Source organism: Myotis brandtii, unplaced genomic scaffold, assembly GCF_000412655.1.
Source record: "Myotis brandtii unplaced genomic scaffold, ASM41265v1 scaffold274, whole genome shotgun sequence".
Classification (NCBI taxonomy): Eukaryota; Metazoa; Chordata; class Mammalia; order Chiroptera; family Vespertilionidae; genus Myotis; species Myotis brandtii.
The window spans coordinates 3,250,610-3,272,159 of NW_005360425.1; the positions used below are offsets into that span (position 1 = coordinate 3,250,610).

General features: G+C 42.6%; 1 protein-coding gene across 1 annotated transcript in view; it reads right to left on the minus strand.

Annotated features, from left to right (window-relative positions):
* Positions 1-21,550, minus strand: part of INPP5B (inositol polyphosphate-5-phosphatase B) — a 78,873-nt gene that overhangs the window by 2,754 nt on the left and 54,569 nt on the right. Inside the window, exons 10-20 of the mRNA XM_014541570.1 lie at positions 15,336-15,437; positions 14,285-14,399; positions 13,819-13,935; positions 12,986-13,173; positions 11,425-11,536; positions 8,463-8,572; positions 7,507-7,642; positions 5,908-6,018; positions 3,866-4,028; positions 2,561-2,796; positions 1,370-1,483 (exon numbers count right to left, since the gene is read on the minus strand). Of these exons, the coding sequence (XP_014397056.1) occupies positions 1,370-1,483; positions 2,561-2,796; positions 3,866-4,028; positions 5,908-6,018; positions 7,507-7,642; positions 8,463-8,572; positions 11,425-11,536; positions 12,986-13,173; positions 13,819-13,935; positions 14,285-14,399; positions 15,336-15,437 (1,504 nt within the window). The remainder of the gene's footprint in view (positions 1-1,369; positions 1,484-2,560; positions 2,797-3,865; positions 4,029-5,907; positions 6,019-7,506; positions 7,643-8,462; positions 8,573-11,424; positions 11,537-12,985; positions 13,174-13,818; positions 13,936-14,284; positions 14,400-15,335; positions 15,438-21,550) is intronic.

Consider the following 21,550-nt stretch of genomic DNA (forward strand, 5'->3'; position numbering starts at 1 on the left):
GGCAGTTCAGTGCTTTATGAAAACAAGATTATGGCAATAAAAGTATTTCCAGTAGTCCCAGGGGACTTTATATTCCTTTGTTCTATAAAATGACAATGCCATCTAACTGTTGATAATAACCATATTACACGTATTGCTCAAAAGTTACACTTCTCTACAGAGAAGGTAGGAGAGCATGGTATGTAAGAAAGTGACCTTGCCCTAGCCGGTTGGCTCACTGGATAGAGTGTCGGCCTGGGGACTAGAGGGTCCCAGGTTCGATTCTGGTCAAGGGCATGTACCTTGGTTGCAGGCACATCCCCAGTAGGAGGTGTGCAGGAGGCAGCTGATCGATGCTTCTCTCTCATCGATGTTTCTAACTCTCTATCCCTCTCCCTTCCTCTCTGTAAAAAATCAATAAATATATTTTTTTAAATAAAGAAAAGAAAGTGACCTCTGTCCAGCCGGCGTGGCTCAATGATTGTGCATCCACCTATGAACCAGGAGGTCACGTTCGATTCCTAGTCAGGGCTTATGCCAGGGCTGCAGGCTCAATTCCTGGTAGGGAGTGTGCAAGAGGCAGCTGATCAATGATTCTCTCCTATTATTGATGTTTCTATCTCTCTCCCCCCCTTCCTCTCTGAAATAAATAAAAATATATTTTTAAAAAAGAATGTGACTTCTCTAGCCAGACTCCCTGGGTTCAAATCCCAATCCTGTCCACTTATCAGCTTTGGGACCTTTACCAAGTTATTTACCTTTCTGAGAAATAAATGAGGCAATACTATAAAACACTTAGAACAATATTTGGTACATTGTAACACTCAATAAGTGTGAAAGAAAAAAAGTGGAAAGAGAATATCCTAAGAATATATGTTGCTCCGTCTCCCCATATATAGTAAATGAGTCAGTGAAACTGGCCAATCTGATCTCAATGAAGGTTGCCCAAGTCACTCTAGAAATCAGGCCTCCTGACTCACACAACCTGGGAATTCCTCCTGCCTCTATCTGGCTTGTCTACAAGTTAGTCCAGCCCATTCCCAGAAGCTGGGGCGAGTTCCTCAAAAGGATGCCTGGCCGAGAGGCTGAGAAGGCTCCAGATGGCTTTCTACATGGGTGACTCGAGGCCAGGGGAGGGACCATGCAGTGCTGGGAAGGCCATCCCGTGCAAGGCCGCTTCCCTTGGGGGTAACCAAGTGCTCTATGTAATGTCACAATCCCCCAAGGGTGTGAAACATGAACCTATTTATCCGTCATTCCCTCCCTGAGGGAAAAACAGCTTTCCACAGGTTCTCTGGATTCAAAGCTTCTTACACCAAACATTGGGGCTGATGCTCTTTCTCAGGGCAGCCTGGCCTCCATCAGGTCTGACTGTGGAAGCACCACCCACCTCCTGGGCAGCATTTCGGTACAGGTAGTCAACCATCATCCAGAGCTCTTTGGGGATTTCCATGGGGTTCTCCAACTGGCTGCCATCATCTTCAGTCCAGAGCGGCATCAGAGTCTGAAAAGAAATAAAAAGCCTCAGAAGCCCCACCAAGAGAACTTATGCTCCGCTGGCTTAGGAGAACACAGGATGTGGGGACAGCAAACCCGTGGGAGAAGGGGGGGCATTTCAATGCCCCTAAGCAAACATTCCACAGTCGGAAATGAAATCAGGTGGCACAAAGTACAAAGGTGATTTTTTAGAATTGGGAATGCATTATAGCAAGAAGTGTCAATGAATTGGGTGACAATATGCATCAACTTCTTAGAAAAAAAAATCCTGCCTATAGCATTTCAGTGTCAGAGCTAGAAGGACACTGTGGTCCAGGGAAAAAGGACACAGACTTGAGAGTCCAAAAACCCGGATGCAAGGTCCAGGTCCACTGCTAACTTGCCATGTGACCTGTGACAAGTCGATCTCCTTATGAGGCCTCAGTGTTCATCTGTATAATGGAGAGGATGGTGTTCAAGAGTACCTAGATTAAAAATGCATGGGTGGAAGGAGCCTATGTATTACTATAAATCTGCTCCAAACTAGTTGCCTTGTATTAGAATTGTCTCCATAGGAGCCTCTGAGGTCTCAGAAAATTTAGTTTGGGATGATATGTTACCAAATGATGATTAAAAAATAAGAGAAAAAAATAAAATAAAAAATAAGAAGATGATCATGGGCCAGGGAACCTTCATTATCATCGTATCCATGGCTGAGTTTCTCTAATGAACTGTGTATGAAAGGCTGAAAGACACGGCCACAACATTTTGTAGCTTTTTCTATCAAGTGGTAGAGTCACTTCCTGCCCTTGGAATCTGGGCTGGCTTCACAATTTGCCACCATCTGATGGCAACTGCACACATGAGCCTAGGCAAGATCAGCAGAAGAGCTACACAGGAAACTCTCAGAAGCAGGAGGAGCAATAATTGGTTGCTTTCAACCATTACAATTTCAGGTGGTTTGTTACACAGCAATACTGTGTATAACTGATACAATAAGCCAGCTCTAGGGAGGCTGAAGAATTCTCAGATCCCTGGGCATATCCTGTTTGACTGACGTGGCTGCTACACAGGACCAGATGTTTCCTTGTGGCACATAACTCACCAGCTCTCTAACAGTTTCAAGCGGCAGGTCAGAGATCGGCTCCCTCATGTAGCACAGTGTATGAATGGGAGATCCGAAACAGCTGGGCACGTAGTTCCCAGACACAGACAAAAAGTAATCCTTTCCCCTGTCCAAGTGCAAAACAAGAATGTCCTCAATTTTGTCTTCACCAGAGTTGAGCTTTGTAGCCATGGTCTTAGTGACAAATATCTCCAATTCAATCTCAATGGCCGAATCTGAAGAAAAATTTAAAAAGTAATGTTGGCTGGTGGGAGGCAAAGAGAAAGGGGGGGGGAAGAAGATACAAAGGGATGAGAGTCACCAGGCGTAAAGGGTTAAGGAAGGAAAATAAAAGGAAATAAGAGCCAACCAAGTATTTATGTGTTCGGCACTCAGGAGACACACGAACAGAGTTGACAGTCCAAGTGGGAATATGAAAACAACAAACAAAAACATGTGAATAGGCAACCACTATGAAATTCAAGTTCTAAGTAGCACAGCTTAAACTAGTAATTATTAATCACTAAGAAGGCATGGATCAAAGAGCTTACCCTGAGCAAGGTCAGATAAAGACACCTGATCCAGTAGAAAATATAATGAAACTATCACCCTGTGAATTGTCCACAAAACAGGCTTAATCCCTCTGCCACACAGCACAACATAGAGTGCAAAGGAGAAGTTAGGGGAGAGATATGCATGGTATATTCCAGAGCCAGATATAATTTTTGGGTCACCACCCCATTATCTTTCCCTATAAGAGCAACTGGGAGTTGATTATGGTGAGGCAGACAGTCAAAATGATTCTTTTTGTTTGTTTGTTGTAGTCCTCACCCAAGAATATGTTTTTATTGATGAGAGAGAGAGAGAGAGAGAGAAACATCCATTAAGTTGCCCCAATACACACTCCAACCGGGAATCAAACCCACAACCTAGATATGTGTCCTGACCAGGAAACAAACCCACAACCTTTTGGTGTGCAGGACAATGCTTCAACCAACTGAGCTACTGGCAAAGGTTAAATATGGTGGTTCTTTTAACAGCAGCAGCTGCTTCACAGCCATCTTAGGTTTTCTCTTTCTGTGAAATTATGGAACAAATACATGACTGAGAATGCTTCTGAAGCTGAACTCACGCTCCTCACTATTTTATATTTTATTTGTAGATGGTTCATCCATAGGACTTTTTAAAAGTTTCAAGCAGACAACAAAACACTCAGAAACAAAAAGCTTATTACAGGAAAGTGAGCAAAGAGAGGGTAGAGTGTACCCCAAACCAGTAACCAGGGACCTGGAAGAGAGGCCTTACCTGGCAGGAGGAACCCTTTGCTGGGGTTGGCATTCAGCCACTGCCTACAGTAAGACTCTTCACCAGGCTTGTTGATGAATTCAAACCGACAGGGTACTTGTCCGTTATGAATTGTAAAGGATTCCACTTGCAGTTGCATGTACTTCACATTCTGAAAACAGAACTGGGAACAAGCCCGGAACCCATCAGACCAATGTCCTCTTCTCGGCAACCTGTCCAGACACCCAACTGGGCATTCCTTGCCCTTTCTGGAAAGAAAATGAAGGACCAGCCCCACCTGGTTTGACTCAGTGGATAGAGAGTCGGCCTGCGGACTGAAGGGTCCCGGTTCAATCCTGGTCAAGAATACATGCCAGGGTTGTGGGCTCGATCCCCAGTATAGGGGGTGCAGAAGACAGCCAATCAATGATTCTTTCTCATCATTGATGTTTCTATCTCTCTCTCCCTCTCCCTTCCTCTAAAAAAAAAGAAAAGAAAGAAGGACCACCTCTTTCAAATCATGTTTCTTCTCTACATATTTACCTGGCAGGCCACAGCTACTACTAAAGACCAATTGTCTGTGTTTATCCCAGAAACTCAAAGAAAGCATGTTGTTTTATAAATAAATTTCCTGAAGGAATCAACATTTGTATCTTCTATACCCAAACAAACTCAAGACCAAACTTATCTTTCCAAGTGGCTGGACATCTAAGGTATTGAAAATACTCTCACCATAAATACCCATTTGACTGACTTCTTGGTATTGTCAATTCTGAATGATCTATGCTGTGGCTCTTTCATGAAAAATCTTCAGCCCTAACTTGACTTCTCCCACTGACCACTGCTTTTCTATACTGCCTTCCCTACCATTCACTCAGCATAACCAAGAAATTCGGACTCGATTTGATCTCAAAGCAAAGCATCAGTAGGAAGACAGACCCAATGCAAGAATACACACAGGTTATATTAAAATTAAAAAAACAAAACAAAACCCATTTTGGATCACCTTTGCCATTATTTAACTCATAGATGGCTCATGTGTAGGTGAAATCTGTGAGTCACAAATGGTTGCCCTAGCTGGTTTGGCTCAGTGGCTAGAGCATCAGACTGCAGACTGAAAAGTCCCTGGTTCTATTCCAGTCAAGGGCACATGCCTGGGTTGAGGCTTTGATCCCCAGTAGGGAGTGTGCAGAAGGCAGCTGATCAATTATTCTCTCTCATTATTGGTGTCTCTATCTTTCTCTCCCTCTCCCTTCCTCTCTGAAATCAATAAAAATATATTTTTAAAAAATGGTTAAAGGCTTCTGGTTTAGAAGATCAGGAGATGAATATGATATAAACCAACAACCCCTCTCTTCTCAGCTAGCATCAGCAGCCTCACTTTATCTAGAAGCAGCCTATCAAGAAAGACTAGAGTTCAGTAGTCTGACAGGTACCTCCTGGAATTCTGAGCCCTCGTAGATGAAATTTAAGCTCTATGAATAGAAGAGTCTGACGCTGATAGTCTTTCTTGTTTTGTTTTGTTAGTCCTCACCCAAGGATATTTTTCCATTGATTTTTAGAGAGTGGAAAGGAGGGGGAGAGGACAGAGAGAAAGAAGCATCTCTGTGAAAGAGACACGTCGATTGGTTTCGAGGTCTGAGGCACATGCCCTTGACCCGAATCGAATTTGGGACCCTTCAACTTGGACCCACCCTTTAGTTCGTAGGCCAACACTCTATCCATGGAGCCAAACCAACCAGGGCTGATGCTGATATTCTTTCTTTTTTTTAATATATATATATTTTTTCATTGATTTCAGAGAGGATGCTGATATTCTTTCTTTTTTTAAATATATATATATTTTTTCATTGATTTCAGAGAGGAGGGGAGAGGGAGAGAGAGATAGAAACATCAATGATGAGAATCATTGATCAGCTGCCTCCTGGGGATGGAGGCCGAAACCTGGGCATATACCCCTGACCAGAATCGAACCCGGGACCCTTCAGTCCACAGGCTGAGGCTCTATCCACTGAGCCAACCTAGCTAGGGCTGATGCTGATATTCTTAACAGTCCTTCCTACCTCTAGCTTGGAGAGGGACACAGAAGGAATGTTGGCATTTTCCATCTTGTCCAGGGATCGAACAATCTCCTCCAGAGTCTTCCGGTAAAGCTCTTCATTTTTAACCCGCACCTGGAAGGAAACATCAGAGGCTGAGTGCCAAGGCTTCTGCCCGTTTCCTCTTTTTCAGTACACAGGGCATTCCCGGCGTTGGGAAGCAGCAATACAGAAAGTGAAGACTAAATAGATTTAATTAATTAACAAAAGATCCCAATCAACAATAGACATAGAAGGGTCGCCCAGAGGCAAAATCTATGGTAAAGTCAACTGCTTCCTGATTAGCAGAAAGAGGATGCAGAGTGAAAGCCTGGTTGGCAGTTCTACCAGGACTCAGGACCAGGGCAGAAGGATGCTCAGTGCTTAGCTCTACTTGGCTTGCTGCTGCCAAAAGGCCTGCAGTAAGAAACCTCTCTAGAGCTTTGATTTAAAGCAGCATTTCTTTAAAAAGCCATTTCTCAAGCTTTTTTAACTAACTGCTCCATCAGACAAGATTTTCTCAGATTTTCCCTTCTGTATTTTGAATTATAAACACAATTTTGTCACTTTCCAATAGTAAAACTTTCATTATAATATTCATTAGGCTTTCTTCAAACCACCCACACCCTCATGGATTCCGATATACTTCTACCTGGACCCTTGAGAATTGATAAAATAAACACTGAAGTCACTGAAGAAGAGATACAAATAGGGAATAAATGAAAAGATGTTCAACTTCACTAGTAACCAGGGAAATGGAATCTAAAATAATGAAATATCTTTTTCTTTTGGCTCACTGTGTTGGGAGAAATTTAAAAGATTGATAAAACCCAATATTAGCCAGGGTGTGACGAAATAAGCTCATACATGGTTGGCAGGAGTGTAAAATGGTAAAAACTACTGGGAGGATGATTTAGCAAAATTTAATAAATTTAAAATACATTTTTCATTGAACCACTAATTTAACCTCTAGGAATTTCATTCTATAGAAATGCACTGGTACACAAAGATATATGAAGGGTGGTTACCATAGCACTGTATATAATAGCAAAACATTGGAAACAAATGATCATCAACATATACATTATGGTTCATTCATACTGTGGCGTATTTTGAAACCTTTAAAAATAATGAGGGAGCTCTGCCTTTAGTGTCATGTAAAGGTCTTCTGAGACACAGTCAGTGGGGAAAAATATGTTCTCAGAACAATATGCATAATATGATCTCTTTTACAGAAAGGAAAACCTTCCTCTAGAACAGCCGTGGGCAAACTACGGCCCGCGGACTTCCTCTAGAAACATCCTCTGTGTTGCATAGCGAATACTGACACACATTTGTAAATGCATGGAGAAAGGTCTGGAGAGATTCAGTCCAAAAAGTAAGGAGGAACTTCCATGTATGTAGAAACATACAGTGGTAGTATGTCAAAGCAATTATGAATTAAACTGAAATTAAAACAATTTTTAAAGGAGCGTCATCATACTCAAGGGAAGAGGAGGACACCAGAAAGAAAAAAGCAGTGTTAGTGGTGAGAGCCTGTTATTCCCCACGGAATGATGACAACGGGCGCAGCTGCCCACCTACCCCAATGTCAAACTCCGAGCTGACAGGCTTGTGGTCACTGGTCTTCAGGGCCATGTGGCTCTGGTAACTCAGCTGAGTAATGTTCTTCCCTTTCCAGAGGATCCGGTCACACCAGGCAGGAGCACGACACTTCTCACTGAAATGCAAAGTCCACACTGGGGCCCCCACAGGCACAGCAGTACTCACTGCCTGGCTAGCCCCTGGCTCAGCTGGGGGATGACTGGGCAGAGCCGTCCAGTCCTCGAGGCCCAGTGATCTGAGAGGTCAGGAGCGATTTGGGCTCACGAAGATATAACATGTATCCTGTGTATCATCCAAAACACCGTTCAGAATGATTCCCTGCTCTTTGGCCTCCTATGGGGGTGAGGTGAGAGTCTAAAGGCAATCTGACAGTAAGTACTCTATGGTTCTTAAAAGATGGTGGTTAAAACAGGCTTTGAATTCCTACTGCCTGGGTTCAAATCCTGGCTCTACACTTGCCTGCTTGGGAGGCTCTTTAATTTTTTAATGCCTCAGTTCCCTGATCTATAAAATGAGAATAACAAAACCATACCTATTTCAACAGGTTGCTGAGACAATTAAATGAGATAATACAAGTAAAATGCTTTGAATAGGGCATGGCATACCATAGGCACTAATAAAATATATGAACTACTATGCAATGACCAAGTACAACCTAAGTTAGTTGGAATCATCTTATCCCCCTAAGAATAACTTAAAAGTAAACCAGTCACAAGAATTATTAAGGAACAAAGGCTAAAGCAGTCAAATAGAAAACAAGGAGGAAGGCAGGCTGCTTAATGAGCAGCTACTGAAAGAAAATGTTTAACCAGAGTACAACACATGGAGAAAAGTCACAGTAAACCTATCTTCTTCTTTAGGCCCATGAGGGCAAGTGCTTCCCTAAATTTCTGGGTTTTCGTTTGCCTGGCCTCCTGAAGCAACCTCTGACCTACCTGGTATCCCACTCGTCGGAGCCAGTGTCATATTTATAGGTCGGCTGGAACGTGAGTTCGCCTTCTGTGAAGCCTTCAAAGACAGTCTTTGCAGCCACCTGAGTTTTCAGCTACACAAAAGGATGGAAGGAAAAAAATGTCAGAATAAAAAGGTTAAGCCTTGAATGAGCAGATATCAATCTGAAATCTGAACCCTAATTCAAAGGGAAAGGCCCATGAAAAAGCTATTCTGGAAGGTTATTTTTTCATTTTATTTTACTCTCCCCCACCCCTTTTTATTGACTTTATTGGGGTGACACTGGTTAACAAAATTACACAGGTTTCAGGTGCACAATTCCAGAACACATCAGCTGTACACCGTATGTAAGATCTTGAATTAACTAACTTCTAGCAAGAGGAGCAAGCAAGCTAACGTTTCCTTTGCCTGTTATACAGTTTTTAAGGTGCTTTTATAAGAGTTACTGTATCCAGGGAGCCTGAGTACCATCTTACTGAGACGTCCCTAATAGGATTAAGGTACCAACAGACAGAGCTTTTCTCTTTTAGGTATCAAACACTTCATCTGTGTAGCACAACTGTTTTAATTATACAGAGAGACAAAACTGCATATAAAAGAGTCTGGAAAGATACAGTCCAAAAAGCAAAGGGAAACTTCCATGTATGCAGAAACATATAGTAGAAATATACCAAACCAATTATGGTTTAAATTTAAAAATCACTTAAAACAAAACAAAAAAACACTTTCAAAAGAAGCTTGTCCAGCTAGTTATATGAAGTGAAGGAAGCTGTGTGCCTTGATTTCTCCATCTGTAAATTCTGGACTTAGAATCTGCTACACAGGATTGTTGGAAAAATGAACTGTCAACTTAGAACAGTGCCTGACACAGTATAATAGCTAGTATCCTTCTTAGTGCACTAATTCTAGGAGCCCCTTCTAGATCACACTCTCAGCAAGAGATAAAAACACAGGTGCTCCTGCCTCCCCGCCCTCTCCCCCCAGCACCCAGCTGGGTGCCAAGTGAACTGGGGAAGAACTGTCAGCCCTAATGCAGGAGACAACAGTTGACAAATTCCCCAAAAAGCGAATTCCTAATATAAATTAATAAAGAAAAAGCAACAGGAAGTAAAACATTTAGGTATTAAGGTAAGCTGATGCTTCTTGAATGAGTATATATAGACCTTAAAACCATCTGGAAAGCAGAGAACACACAAAACAGGTACTATTACTTGAGGAAAGACCAGAAAAGAAGGCAAGAGGAGATGAGTATTAAACTCCAGGGAAATTAGAATGCCTCAGTCCAGAATGCAGAGGCAAGAAACAGATAGTTTAGAATAGAATAGAATAGAATAGAATAGAATAGAATAGACTGGATTAATGACAGAAATGCTGACCCAAACAACGGCAGGAGAAAAGCAGGTTACAGAACTGATTCCCACTGGAAGTGAAGAAAGCCATTCAGGAAAAAGAGTTGCCAATCATATTGGACAAGTCTGGGGAGGAGGAGGATAGGGGACTAGGAGACAAATTCAAAAGAATCCTATATAATAAAACCCTAATATGCAAATATACCGAATGGCAGAACAACCGGTCACTATGATGCACACTGACCACCAGGGGGCAGATGCTCAATGAAGGAGCTGCCCCCTGGTGGTCAGTGCGATAAAGAGATTATTCCATAAAGAAAAATATATAAAAAAAGAAAAGATATAAAGTTGATGGGTATTTTTTCCTGCAATTGATCTGCACTGGGGGAAAAGAAAACTGAAAAATTTAGACTAATGAATACTAAGATTATTTAAAAGGGGACATAGACTAAAAAGAAAAAGAACTTTAACATTCTAAACAATTCTGACCACTGGAACCGTTTTTCAATCTATTGAGGAGTAACCTGAAGAAAGAGAGAAACTGACTGCTCTTGTCCTGTGAAATGGCTAATGCTTTGAGACAGAAATGCTGACCCAAACAACGGCAGGAGAAAAGCAGGTTACAGAACTGATTCCCACTGGAAGTGAAGAAAGCCATTCAGGAAAAAGAGTTGCCAATCATATTGGACAAGTCTGGGGAGGAGGAGGATAGGGGACTAGGAGACAAATTCAAAAGAATCCTATATAATAAAACCCTAATATGCAAATATACCGAATGGCAGAACAACCGGTCACTATGATGCACACTGACCACCAGGGGGCAGATGCTCAATGAAGGAGCTGCCCCCTGGTGGTCAGTGCGCTCCCACAGGGGGAGAGCCACTCAGCCAGAAGCTGGGCTCACAGCTGGAGAGCACAGCAGGTGGGCGGTAAGGAGCGAGGAGTACCGGACTGAGAGAGCCCTGGGCTGCTAGAGGGATGTCTGACTGCTGGCTTAAGACAGCAGGTGGACATCCCACGAGGGGTCTGGACTGTGAGAGGGCGCAGGCCAGGCTGAGGACTGCCGCCGCCCCCCCCGCCCCCCGAGTGCACGAATTTCATGCACTGGGCCTCTAGTTAGAAAATAATTTTAAATAGCCACGTATCTTATTTATGAGAAGTCTGGTATCCCTACAGTCTTCATATTGGACAAGTTTGGGGAGGAGAAGGATAGGGGAATAGGAGACAAATTCAAAAAAGAATTCAAAAAAGAATTAGAAAATAATTTTAAATAGCCACGTATCTTATTTATGAGAAGTCTGGTATCCCTACAGTCCCAACTTGAATGAATGAATGAGCACATACAAGGCAGAGAGACAGAGAGAGAGAGAACACTCCTGCTCCCAAGAGAAGAGAGACCAGGCATCTCAAGGGACAAGCCAATGGGGAGACAACTATGGACGATGGAAATGCAGATAAAAGACCTGACTGGACATCAGCTCCTCAGGGAAACCTCCCAAGCTGAGGAAGAAGAGGCTGAGAGTTGAGAAGCCAGGGTTTTCTGTGCCCTCACAGTATGGGGACAGCTGCCTGAGAGGGCACAGGTGGCCATCTGTACCTGGTCATATGCATACAGGGTTTGAAAGTCCTTCTCTTCGATGAGCTTTTTCACTTTTTCCACATCCAACTCTTCTATCCTGTAGTTGAGGTCCCCCAGCCACAAGATCACACTGCAAGGATAGAGCACAAAGGTCGCAGGCGTTAGTAGGGACTTCACCCGTCTCATCACAAAAGGCCCCTGAGGCTCGGCCTCCTGGGAGCTGGGTGGGGAAATGATTCAGCTGCTCAGGAAATCTTCCTCTCTTGTCCTTTCATTTAACACCACGTCTACCATGCTGCTTACACAATTATCTTGGTCCAAGTTCATTATAAACTGCTTCTAGTTCTCCTTGACTACTTTATATTCTTGTATGGTTGGAAAGATAGTCTAATAGGATCTAAAAGCAAGACAATAATTCACTTCATTCTTGGGAAGAGGCAAAAAGATCAAGTTTGGGGAGTCATGCCAATCATCCAGGGACCCCAAACTAGATGATGCCATGATGTTGCCTCTGCCTCCACGCACACTCCAGTCCACAAAACACCCCCCCGCCCCCGCCTTTGTTTCTAGAGCTGAGTTATTCTGAAACAAAGCTCAACCTCTACAGTAGAATCTGGGCTTAACCACCACCATAGCATCGGTTGGCTCAGTGTGACAGGTGTTTTATGACACCTGATGCTTTGGGGGAAAAGATAATGGAATGCTCCTCAATAACACTGCACATCCCATAAAGTCCAATAGTGCTCCACGAGAAGCAGCAACCAAGTCAGGAGAGAGTCTGCACCGCAGTATACACACCCCCAAATAAAAGCAGACAAACTGACATGCAAGTTGCAACCTCACAAACTAGGATGCTGCAGGCTTAGCAGAACGGAAGACACACTCCCTGCTAGGTTCCCTGGAGAAGGAAAGCCATCCTGTCAGCTTCTGGGACACCAATGAGCTCAAGACAGTTCCACCATGGCAGCAGGCGGGATGAGAGGCTGGACTCTGTACGCTCCCTGGCAGACACCTTGGCCCCAGCGGCTCTTCCTCTTTATAAAAGAAGTGGCACAAGCTTCAAGTGTTACTTTCAAGTCAGAAATTCTCATATGCCTTGAATTTAGACATATAGGAAGTTTTAGAGATAAACGAAATAAAAAGATAGACAAAAATTAGCACAAGATGCTCCAAGCAGCTGCAACTATAGCTTTATAAAGTTGAGGTATAAAAGACTTAGTGAAGGCAGACAAATGCAGTCCTTCTCAATTACATATGCTCCTGGGAAGAACAGATGCATAATATCCTGAAACATACTTCTAAAGCCTGGAGTTGAGATGCTCGCTCTTTGGCTGCTTTCATTGTGGTGTTGTACCAAAGCAGACCCACATTAAAATAAGTCTTAAACATTTTCCAGGGACAAAGGATTTGAGAAGAATTCTAGAGGCCTGCCAGATGGTAAATTAGGAAACTAAACCTTTCCAAGGGACATGATCCGTGTGTAACCGAGCCCCCACTCCAGCAGTGGGAAGCCTCCCCGTCACCTCCCTAACAAAACACCGGGCGTCGTGACCTGTGCGGGGTAGAAGTCCAGACTCACTCGTGCTTGCTGATGGTGAGAGGGGGAAGGCTCGGGTCAACCTGACAAAACTGCATTCGAGAGCAAATGTCTTTATAGTCCTGGTTCCTCCTCTCGTACTCTTCTGTGTGGGCTGCCAAGTGCGAATTCACGACGCAGATGCTGGTATTGTGGAACTGGAACCTGATCGCCACTCCTCCTTTGTTACCCTACAAAGAGGAGCCCAGAGAAATCCAGTTTAGACAGTTATTTAATTATGTCAGTTGCTTAAACCTGCAAACTTTCAAAACGTTTTCTCTTAACTAGTCTTCATAATAACCCTGTGAGGTAAGTAAAGCAGTATTACTGTCTGCATTTTACAAGAAAACAAATCCAAGGAGGCAGAATCACTAGCCAGTCCGTGGCAAGCGGAGTCCACTTTCCATGAAATCCCAGGAAAGCCACATGCTCTCCCTTCTCCACAGGAGGCTGAGCTCTAGCAGTAGGATCTAAACACAGGACTTTAATGGCCTCAAGAAGAAGAGGAAATGGCAAATCTGCATCAGCATTCTTTCTTTTCCTCTGTGACCCAATATAGTTTCTGCAACCTATTTCATGGATTAAATGGGAGAATAAACTCGAGACTCTAGTGTGCAGTAAACATGAGGATCCCTGCTAGTTGGGCAAATTAGCCAGCGATTCCCTAAAATACCATTTGTAATTGGTCTGCTCAGTCCAGTCCTGCTGAGGGTACAATTCATCTTCTAATACCAGCATCCTCACTGGGACACATGCATCAAGGTATCATGAGAAGTGGGGTCAAAACCTCAGGGATCAAGGCCCTCAGTGTGCCAAACATACCACCAAGAACTCACCATCCTCCCCATGATTCCTGTCCCCACGGTCTCAGCTTCCACTTGGGAGATGTGTGCTGCATGTTCCTGTTTGACATATAACAGCAGCATAATCCCAACCAGTCGGATGAACTTCACCTGGAAAACAGAGCCAAACACTCAAGTCACGGCATTAAACAGAAGTCGGAAACAGAAATAAAGATCCCAAAGGAGAAGTGGTCTCGAAGCTGGCTGAGAGTGTTCATGTATCTCCTCCACATGAGGACCCAGGGTAATCACCTATCCAACTCACTTAGCATGCTACGTGACAACTTAGCCTACAGGTGCCAAGACCTGCATCTTGCCCACCCACAGGTGTCTCTTCTGGAGGACCTAGAACTGAAAATAGCAGGATAATCAGGACTGACTTGGGGAGAATGTGAAATACTGTCTTAGAACTTCCCTGCGAGGCAACCTACCATTCGAAGGCCCCTGACTCCTCTCTTACCTTTGCATACTTGGCATCTGGATGAAGACTCTCTGACACGGCTTTAAACCACTCTTCCTCCTTTGGGGTGTCATGGAAGAAAAAGGCCTCCTTACTCAGATCAAGCTCCTGGAACCTATTAGGAGAAGCCAGAAGTAAGAAAGTAGAGAAAGATAATGCACAAGATGACACGTCCTAAGATCGGTTTGGGTGCGTAAATCCTAGCTTTCTGGCTACACTGCAGGACCCGCAAGAGAAAAGAAAAACAAACACTCAGGGCCGAGGGTCAAAGTGCTAAGGCACTTACCAGTGCTGTCACAGCAGCAGGCCATTCCCTCTTCATAACCAGCCTGTGAAGCAGTTGGAAGCATCCGCATTTTACATCTGAGGTCACGAGTTCACACAAGCACCAAGCGGCAAATGGGTTCAAACCCAGATCTACATACAGTCCAAATTCTAGGCCCTTCCACTTTTCCATACAGGCTTCTTTGCTGCCCCGTCCCCATCAACAGTGCCCAGTATAGGGGTAGGAGGATGCTTAGTGTGAAACAAAAAGGACTGACTGGTGGGGCCTTTCTTTTTCTTCTTCTTCTTTTCTTTTTACGCTAACCTTCCTTCCCTGGCAAAAAATATTCTTTGCTTCATGACCAAAGGTGTTGAATGTCTAAGTAATGAAAATCAATTCAAGGTGCAGTGATTTTAACAGAGGATTATACTAAAAATTCAATACTAGCATTTAAGTGCCAAGCACATCCCTTTAAGCGTGCCAGAAATGTGTTTAACTATGAGGGAGAGCGTCAAACAGAGAAGCAGCTGTTACTAAGCACATACTTATTCGTCAATTCCTTCACCTGCTGTGAAGAGGCAGGTACATAAGGGAGGGGCAAAAGTAGGTTTACAGTTGTGAGTACATAAAACACAGTTTATTCTTGTATTATTATTTGTTAACTGTGTTATTTTCCATAGGAACAACTGTAAACCTACTTTTGCCCACCTCATCTTCATGTCCCCATCCCTTCAGCTGCAGCTACACGTTTGAGAATGTAGAAGCGACTGGAAGAGAAACACTCACCCTACACAGTACACATCTGGGGCCTGGATACCGTGACTTAGCCAGGGCTGGAGGCATTCTTTGGGGGACTGTCCATTCACATTGTATGTCCCCACAAAAAACCTGTCACCAAAGAAAACCAATCGGTCACTCAGGAAGACTATGGAGACAACAAGGGAAAGCATTTTAAGACATAAAAAGGTCACATCTAACCTATACCAATGACTGCAGTCTACTGTGATATCTGTTGCTTGTGTGATCACTTCAAACAGCGCAGGCCTACTCTGAATATTCCTACTTAGCTCTGACAGCCTTAGAGAACTAGAATCCACAAGATAATTCTTTACCCTGCATATGCTTTGGAAATGAAAAATACCTTGGTAATTACTTTCAGAAGGAAAGCGACAGCAGTACTCATCATAATTGACTATTCAGTGATGGCGAACCTTTTGAGCTCAGCGTGCCAGCATTTTGAAATACCCTAACTTAACTCTGGTGCCGTGTCACATATAGAAATTTTTTGATATTTGCAACCATAGTAAAACAAAGACTTATATTTTTGATATTTATTTTATATATTTAAATGCCACTTAACAAAGAAAAATCAACCAAAAAATGAGTTCGCGTGTCACCTCTGACACGCATGTCATAGGTTCGCCATCACTGGACTATTTCTATCCCTAGAAGCAATGTTACTTTGTCTTATGGTCACAGTGCAATAATTTAAAAAGATCTAGCAGAATCATGCAACCTTGATTCATTCAACTTTCAGTAACCCTGTCTAAAAAGATTACCAAACACTAACTTCAATTTACTAACTTCAATTTAAATGACTTTCTTCAAAGGCCCAGAACGACCAAGGGTAGGCTACGTTCCTTTTTTTGTATCCATATAGCTCTTCAAATATTGCTGTAACTATGTGCAAGCTCTGTCACTCCCACTGTACCACACCCACCAGAGTGCCCGGCCGAAAAGGCACAGAATAAACGCCTGCTAATGAAGAATGAATGGAATCACTCATTTTAGAAAATGAAGGGAGAGATCTGTAGTAGGATTTGCTTTCAAATCCAGGGTACTGGGGGTGGAGGTAAGTGCTAGTTGAATGATCATTTTCCTTTGGAAACAGTCTAAGAGCCGGTTAGCTACCTGAAGTTCTGGATATAGGTATAATCCTCCTCTTTCTGCATCAGATATGATTTCACCAGTGTTTCTCGCAGTCCGAACTTCTGCATCGACAAAATATGAGCCTTGTCTGAGACTGTGATAGTGGAAGAGCGAACCATGTCGGTAATTTCCAACTTGGATTTAGTCTGTCTAGAAAAACAGACAAAAAAAATTATCATATTTTGATGAGTCCTTCATGACATAAACATAAAGCTAGAAGTTTCCACACACAAACATCTGAGTCACAGAAGGCAAAAGGAGGCTAAAGTAAAACTTATTTGCTAAAACAATACGACTTCTATGTGGAATTAAGTAAACATACATGTTGTTGACTACATAGTACATTGGTCCAGAGGGTTTCTGAAAATACATTCATAGAATCTCAGACCAGAAGGGGACCTTGAAGATATTGTAATCTAATGCCTTCATTTTTCAAATGGGAAACAATGAGACCCAGCATCATTAATGATTCACGCAGCTGGATGTGAAAGAGTGCCTCACATAACAAGACTGTGAAACAATCCAGCCTTGGCCAGTGTGGCTCAGTTGGTTGGAGCACCATCCCATGCACCAAAAGGCTGTGGGTTCAACTCCCGGTCAGGGTACATCCCTGGGTTGCGGGTTCGATTTATGTAGTTTTAGTCATATTAAAAATTATTCAAATGCTAACTTTAAAATTAAACAAAATTTGACACTTATCTAACAGAATCATAATAATAGCTCCAGAAACTTTTTTTGAAAATCACTTAATGAATTAAGATCTAGAAAGCACTTGAAGTAGTTTCTGACACTAAATAAATGCCACTTAAGTGTTTGCTATTACTCTTGTCATCATGTACATAGGTGGGGTAAAAGTAGGTTTACAGTTGTGAGTACACATTGTATTATCATTTATTAATCATTGTATTATTTTCCATAGGAACAACTGTAAACCTACTTTTGCCCCACCCTGTATTAATTAAGGCTATGTAAAAATGTATCTGTGTGTACCAAGAAGGCTCAAAGGTGAATTGAGAATGACAGACCTGGGTTCACTTAAAGTTCAGGATCTGTTCATTGCAGCTTAAGTGCAAAATTAAAATACTGACACAATAAAGCAGTTTTATCTTGACCAGAAGACTCTGGCCATGATCAGTAGGGTGCGCTAGAGTACATACTAAATATAACAGCACATCAGAAAAAAAGAAAGGGGTAAAGAAAAATGGGAAAAAGAAGACTCTTCAGCGTCAGCAAAGTCTCGAAAGAATGGGAGGGAGAAATCAAAATGTTTCTGATCTGCATTTCTAAGATAGATTTAGATGCCAGTTTCAAATCCTAGATCTGCCACTTGCTAGTTCTAGATCTTGGGTGAGTTTTACAACCTCTCTTCTCACCTGTTCCCTTAGCTGTAAGACAGAAAAATAATAGTACCTACTTCTCAGGTTAAAATAAGATAACTTGGGTAACTATGTGGCATACACAGTAAGTGCTCAACAAATATCCTACATTTCTTAGGCCAGCTACCCTGGGACAACTTACCTCATTCACAGGAATGGTTTCAGTTCTATAATGAAGAAAACCTCAGTCCTAAGAGGTAGCAGTGAAGGGAGAGCTGATTACCTTGTGAGCAAGTTTTCTGGTTTATCCTGACCCCGGGAGCTCTGGTCCACAAACAGGCCTTTCCCATTTGGCCTCAAATTGTCCAAGTGAGAACCACCTAAGTGGGGGGGGAGAAAGAATTAAAACATAGTTACGTATACTCTCACATATACTTTAGCATACAGACCACAGTTTCTCAAATCATACTAGGCATTACTAGTAGTCCACATGTTACTCAAAAACATAGGAAAGCCTATGTTTTGTCGGTGTCTGGGTGAAGCTCCCACAAAGCATATACCAAGAAGAAAGAAAAAAAATTTTCATCCAGCTGTCTACTGCTGAAAACATAACACTCCTTTTTCTTGGAGACAGAGTGCACTATAGAATGAATAAAGCTATGATATCTGCAGACCTAAGTTCTATCACCAGCTCTACTATTTATTGTCCTTTGACTATGAGCAAGTCATCTGCCCTCTCCAAATCTCAGTAACTTGGCCTGTGCTGCCCTCCTCACAGGTTTATTATAGGGATCAAATAACTGACATGTGAGTAAGCATTCTGAGACAACACAACATATTACCCTATATCAGGGGTCCTCAAACTACGGCCCGCGGGCCACATGCAAATACAAATATTGTATTTGTTCCCGTTTTGTTTTTTTACTTCAAAATAAGATATGTGCAGTGTGCATAGGAATTTGTTCATAGTTTTTTTTTAAACTATAGTCCGGCCCTCCAACGGTCTGAGGGACAGTGAACTGGCCCCCTGTTTAAAAAGTTTCAGGACCCCTGACTTAGAATATCTATCTTGTTGGGTCATCAGAAGAACAGAACTCTCCAGGAGCCCACAGAAGTCACCAATGAAATCATCTTCCAGGTCTACCTTTTCATAGGCTGCCAGATAAAGGGCATGAAACCATCCAGCTTAGGTCAAAATGAGCCTATTCTCTTCCCTCGTTCCCCCTTTCCCACAGCAATATCGAAGAGAATAGAAGAGACAGCAAACACAGAAGTGAGCAAGAAGAGGAGGAATAAAGCCACCCAAGTCCCCTTTCCCAATGAAGGCTGTCTGCCATCTTGAATCCTGCCCAAGCTGGGGGAGAGTACAGTGCTAAGTGAACACTGAGTTTTATTAGCACCCATCCCCTATAATTCCTAAACTTGTAGAGAATGGCAGGAAGTAAAGGCTGAGCTCTAACCAACTGACATTCTAATTAGTGATGTCAGTCTTGACATGGCTTACTTGTCCTTTTACTTATCAATCTTTGTGGATCCTTGATCCCCAATGTCTTCTTGCTTCTTAACCACCGACTTCCTTACTAGACTGTCTTCCTCTATGTCTTGCCTACTCTGATGTGACATCTAGTAGCTGATTTCTTCTCAACTCGCTCTTGGGAACACTGATTTCTCATTTCCTTCCCACTGTGGCGAGCAGTAAATGGTTCCTGATCCACCTGCCCACCTCAGGTCCTCACTCCCCACATTGCCAATCCTTACCCACTGCAAGGCATGTCTCATCATGAAATGACACAAAACAGTTCATTCGCTATTTTACTTCCCAGCTTGTTGTGTTAGCATTTTGGAGATCCAGGCAAACAATAGAGAGCGACGCAGTAGGTAGAACTCATTGGTGGAGCATAAAAGTACCCCCCTCCTCCCGAATGGACGGAAAGTAGACTGTGAGCCCATCCCTGTCACAGAGTTGCAAGTTCCATTTTATTTCCATTGGATGAATGGTGTGGTATAAATGCACTGAAAATCATAGGACCTAATAAGGTGGCATACTTTTTTTTTTTAAAGTCACACACCAAATTGGGCACCTTCACTTATATGTGTTTGTGTTTAAAATGGTATTGAAAGTAGGTTTCAAAATGATACAGAACACTCCTTGATCCATTTCTTAAGGTTTGAATTTTGACGAAGTAGGAAACCAAGAAAATTATTGCAAAGATAACTTTTATGGGCCTGCGTAATGTAATTCTTTAGTACTGGAAATTGCTTTCTTTTTACTGGCTATGATCGTTCCCGGCCTCTTTCTGAGCCAGTCTAGCATGAAAGAAACCTCCAGGGACGGCTCAGCTGCAACATATAAAGTGGCAGTTCTGGTCCCTTATTGCATTTCCCCTTCCTCATTTGCAGAATGCTAATAATAGAGGCATAGAGTATCACATTCTGCTATGTTAATGAGAAAATTGGTAACGGTGACATTTCGTTGATTCATAAATCTTTGTGAAAAGTACATACAATTTTAAGTAATGAGTTGTAGGTTATTGCTGCTAATTGCCTTGCCATGAGCAAGATGATCCTTGCATCCCTGCCACTTTTGCTCATTAGTCATTCAACAATCACTTATTGATTATCTAGAATGCCTTAGGCTTCTCTCTAGGTCAGTGGTTCTCAACCTTCTGGCCCTTTAAATACAGTTCCTCATGTTGTGACCCAACCATAAAATTATTTTCGTTGCTACTTCATCACTGTAATGTTGCTACTGTTATGAATCGTAATGTAAATATCTGATATGCAGGATGGTCTTAGGCGACCCCTGTGAAAGGGTCGTTCGACCGCCAAAGGGGTCGCGACCCACAGGTTGAGAACTGCTGACTTAGCAAACAATGAGCACCTGCTCTGTGCAGGTTATCAGGTCAATGGTGGTGATATTCCCAGGGAGCAAGATATTCCCGTGCTGCCCTCATGGATGTTGCTGGCTTAGGGGAGAAGACTGTCATTGAACAAAGGGGCAAAGGGGCCTGAGGAGGCTGGTGAGGGAGGGAGGGGCTCAATCAAGCAGGAGTTGGAGCCATCTCAGACGTTTGGGGCTTTATCCTGAAGACAATGAGAAGTTATATCAAGTATCAGAAGACACTTCAATAATTAGCTACTATGAATGCTTCAATGAACATAGGGGTATACATATCTTTATAAGTATTTTCAAATTTGGGGGGTAGCTACCCAAAAGAGAGATTTGGGGTCATATAGTAGGGCTTTTCTTAATTTTTGAGGAACTTCCACACTATTTTCCATAGTGGCTGTACCAATTTACATTCCAAACAGCAGTGAATGAAGGTTCCTTTTTCTCCACAACCTCTTTAATACTTATTATTTCTTGTCTTGTTGATGATAGCTATTCTAACAGGTGTGAGGTGATATCTCATTGTGGTTTTGATTTGCATCTCCCTAATCACTAGTGAAGTTGAGCATCCTTTCATATACCTGTTGGGCATTTGTAGGTCTTCTTGTGAGAAGTGTCTATTCAGGTCCTCTGTCCATTTTTTAATTGGATTATTTGTTTTGTTGTTGTTGAGTTGTATGAGTTCTTTATATACAATGGAATATTACTCAGCCATAGAAAAGATGAAATACTGCCATTTGCAACAACATGGAGGGACCTTGAGAATATCATGCTAAGTGAAATAAGTCAGACGGAGAAAGTCAAGAACCATATAATTTCACTCATAGGTAGGATATAAAACTGAAAACAACAAATGAACAAACAAA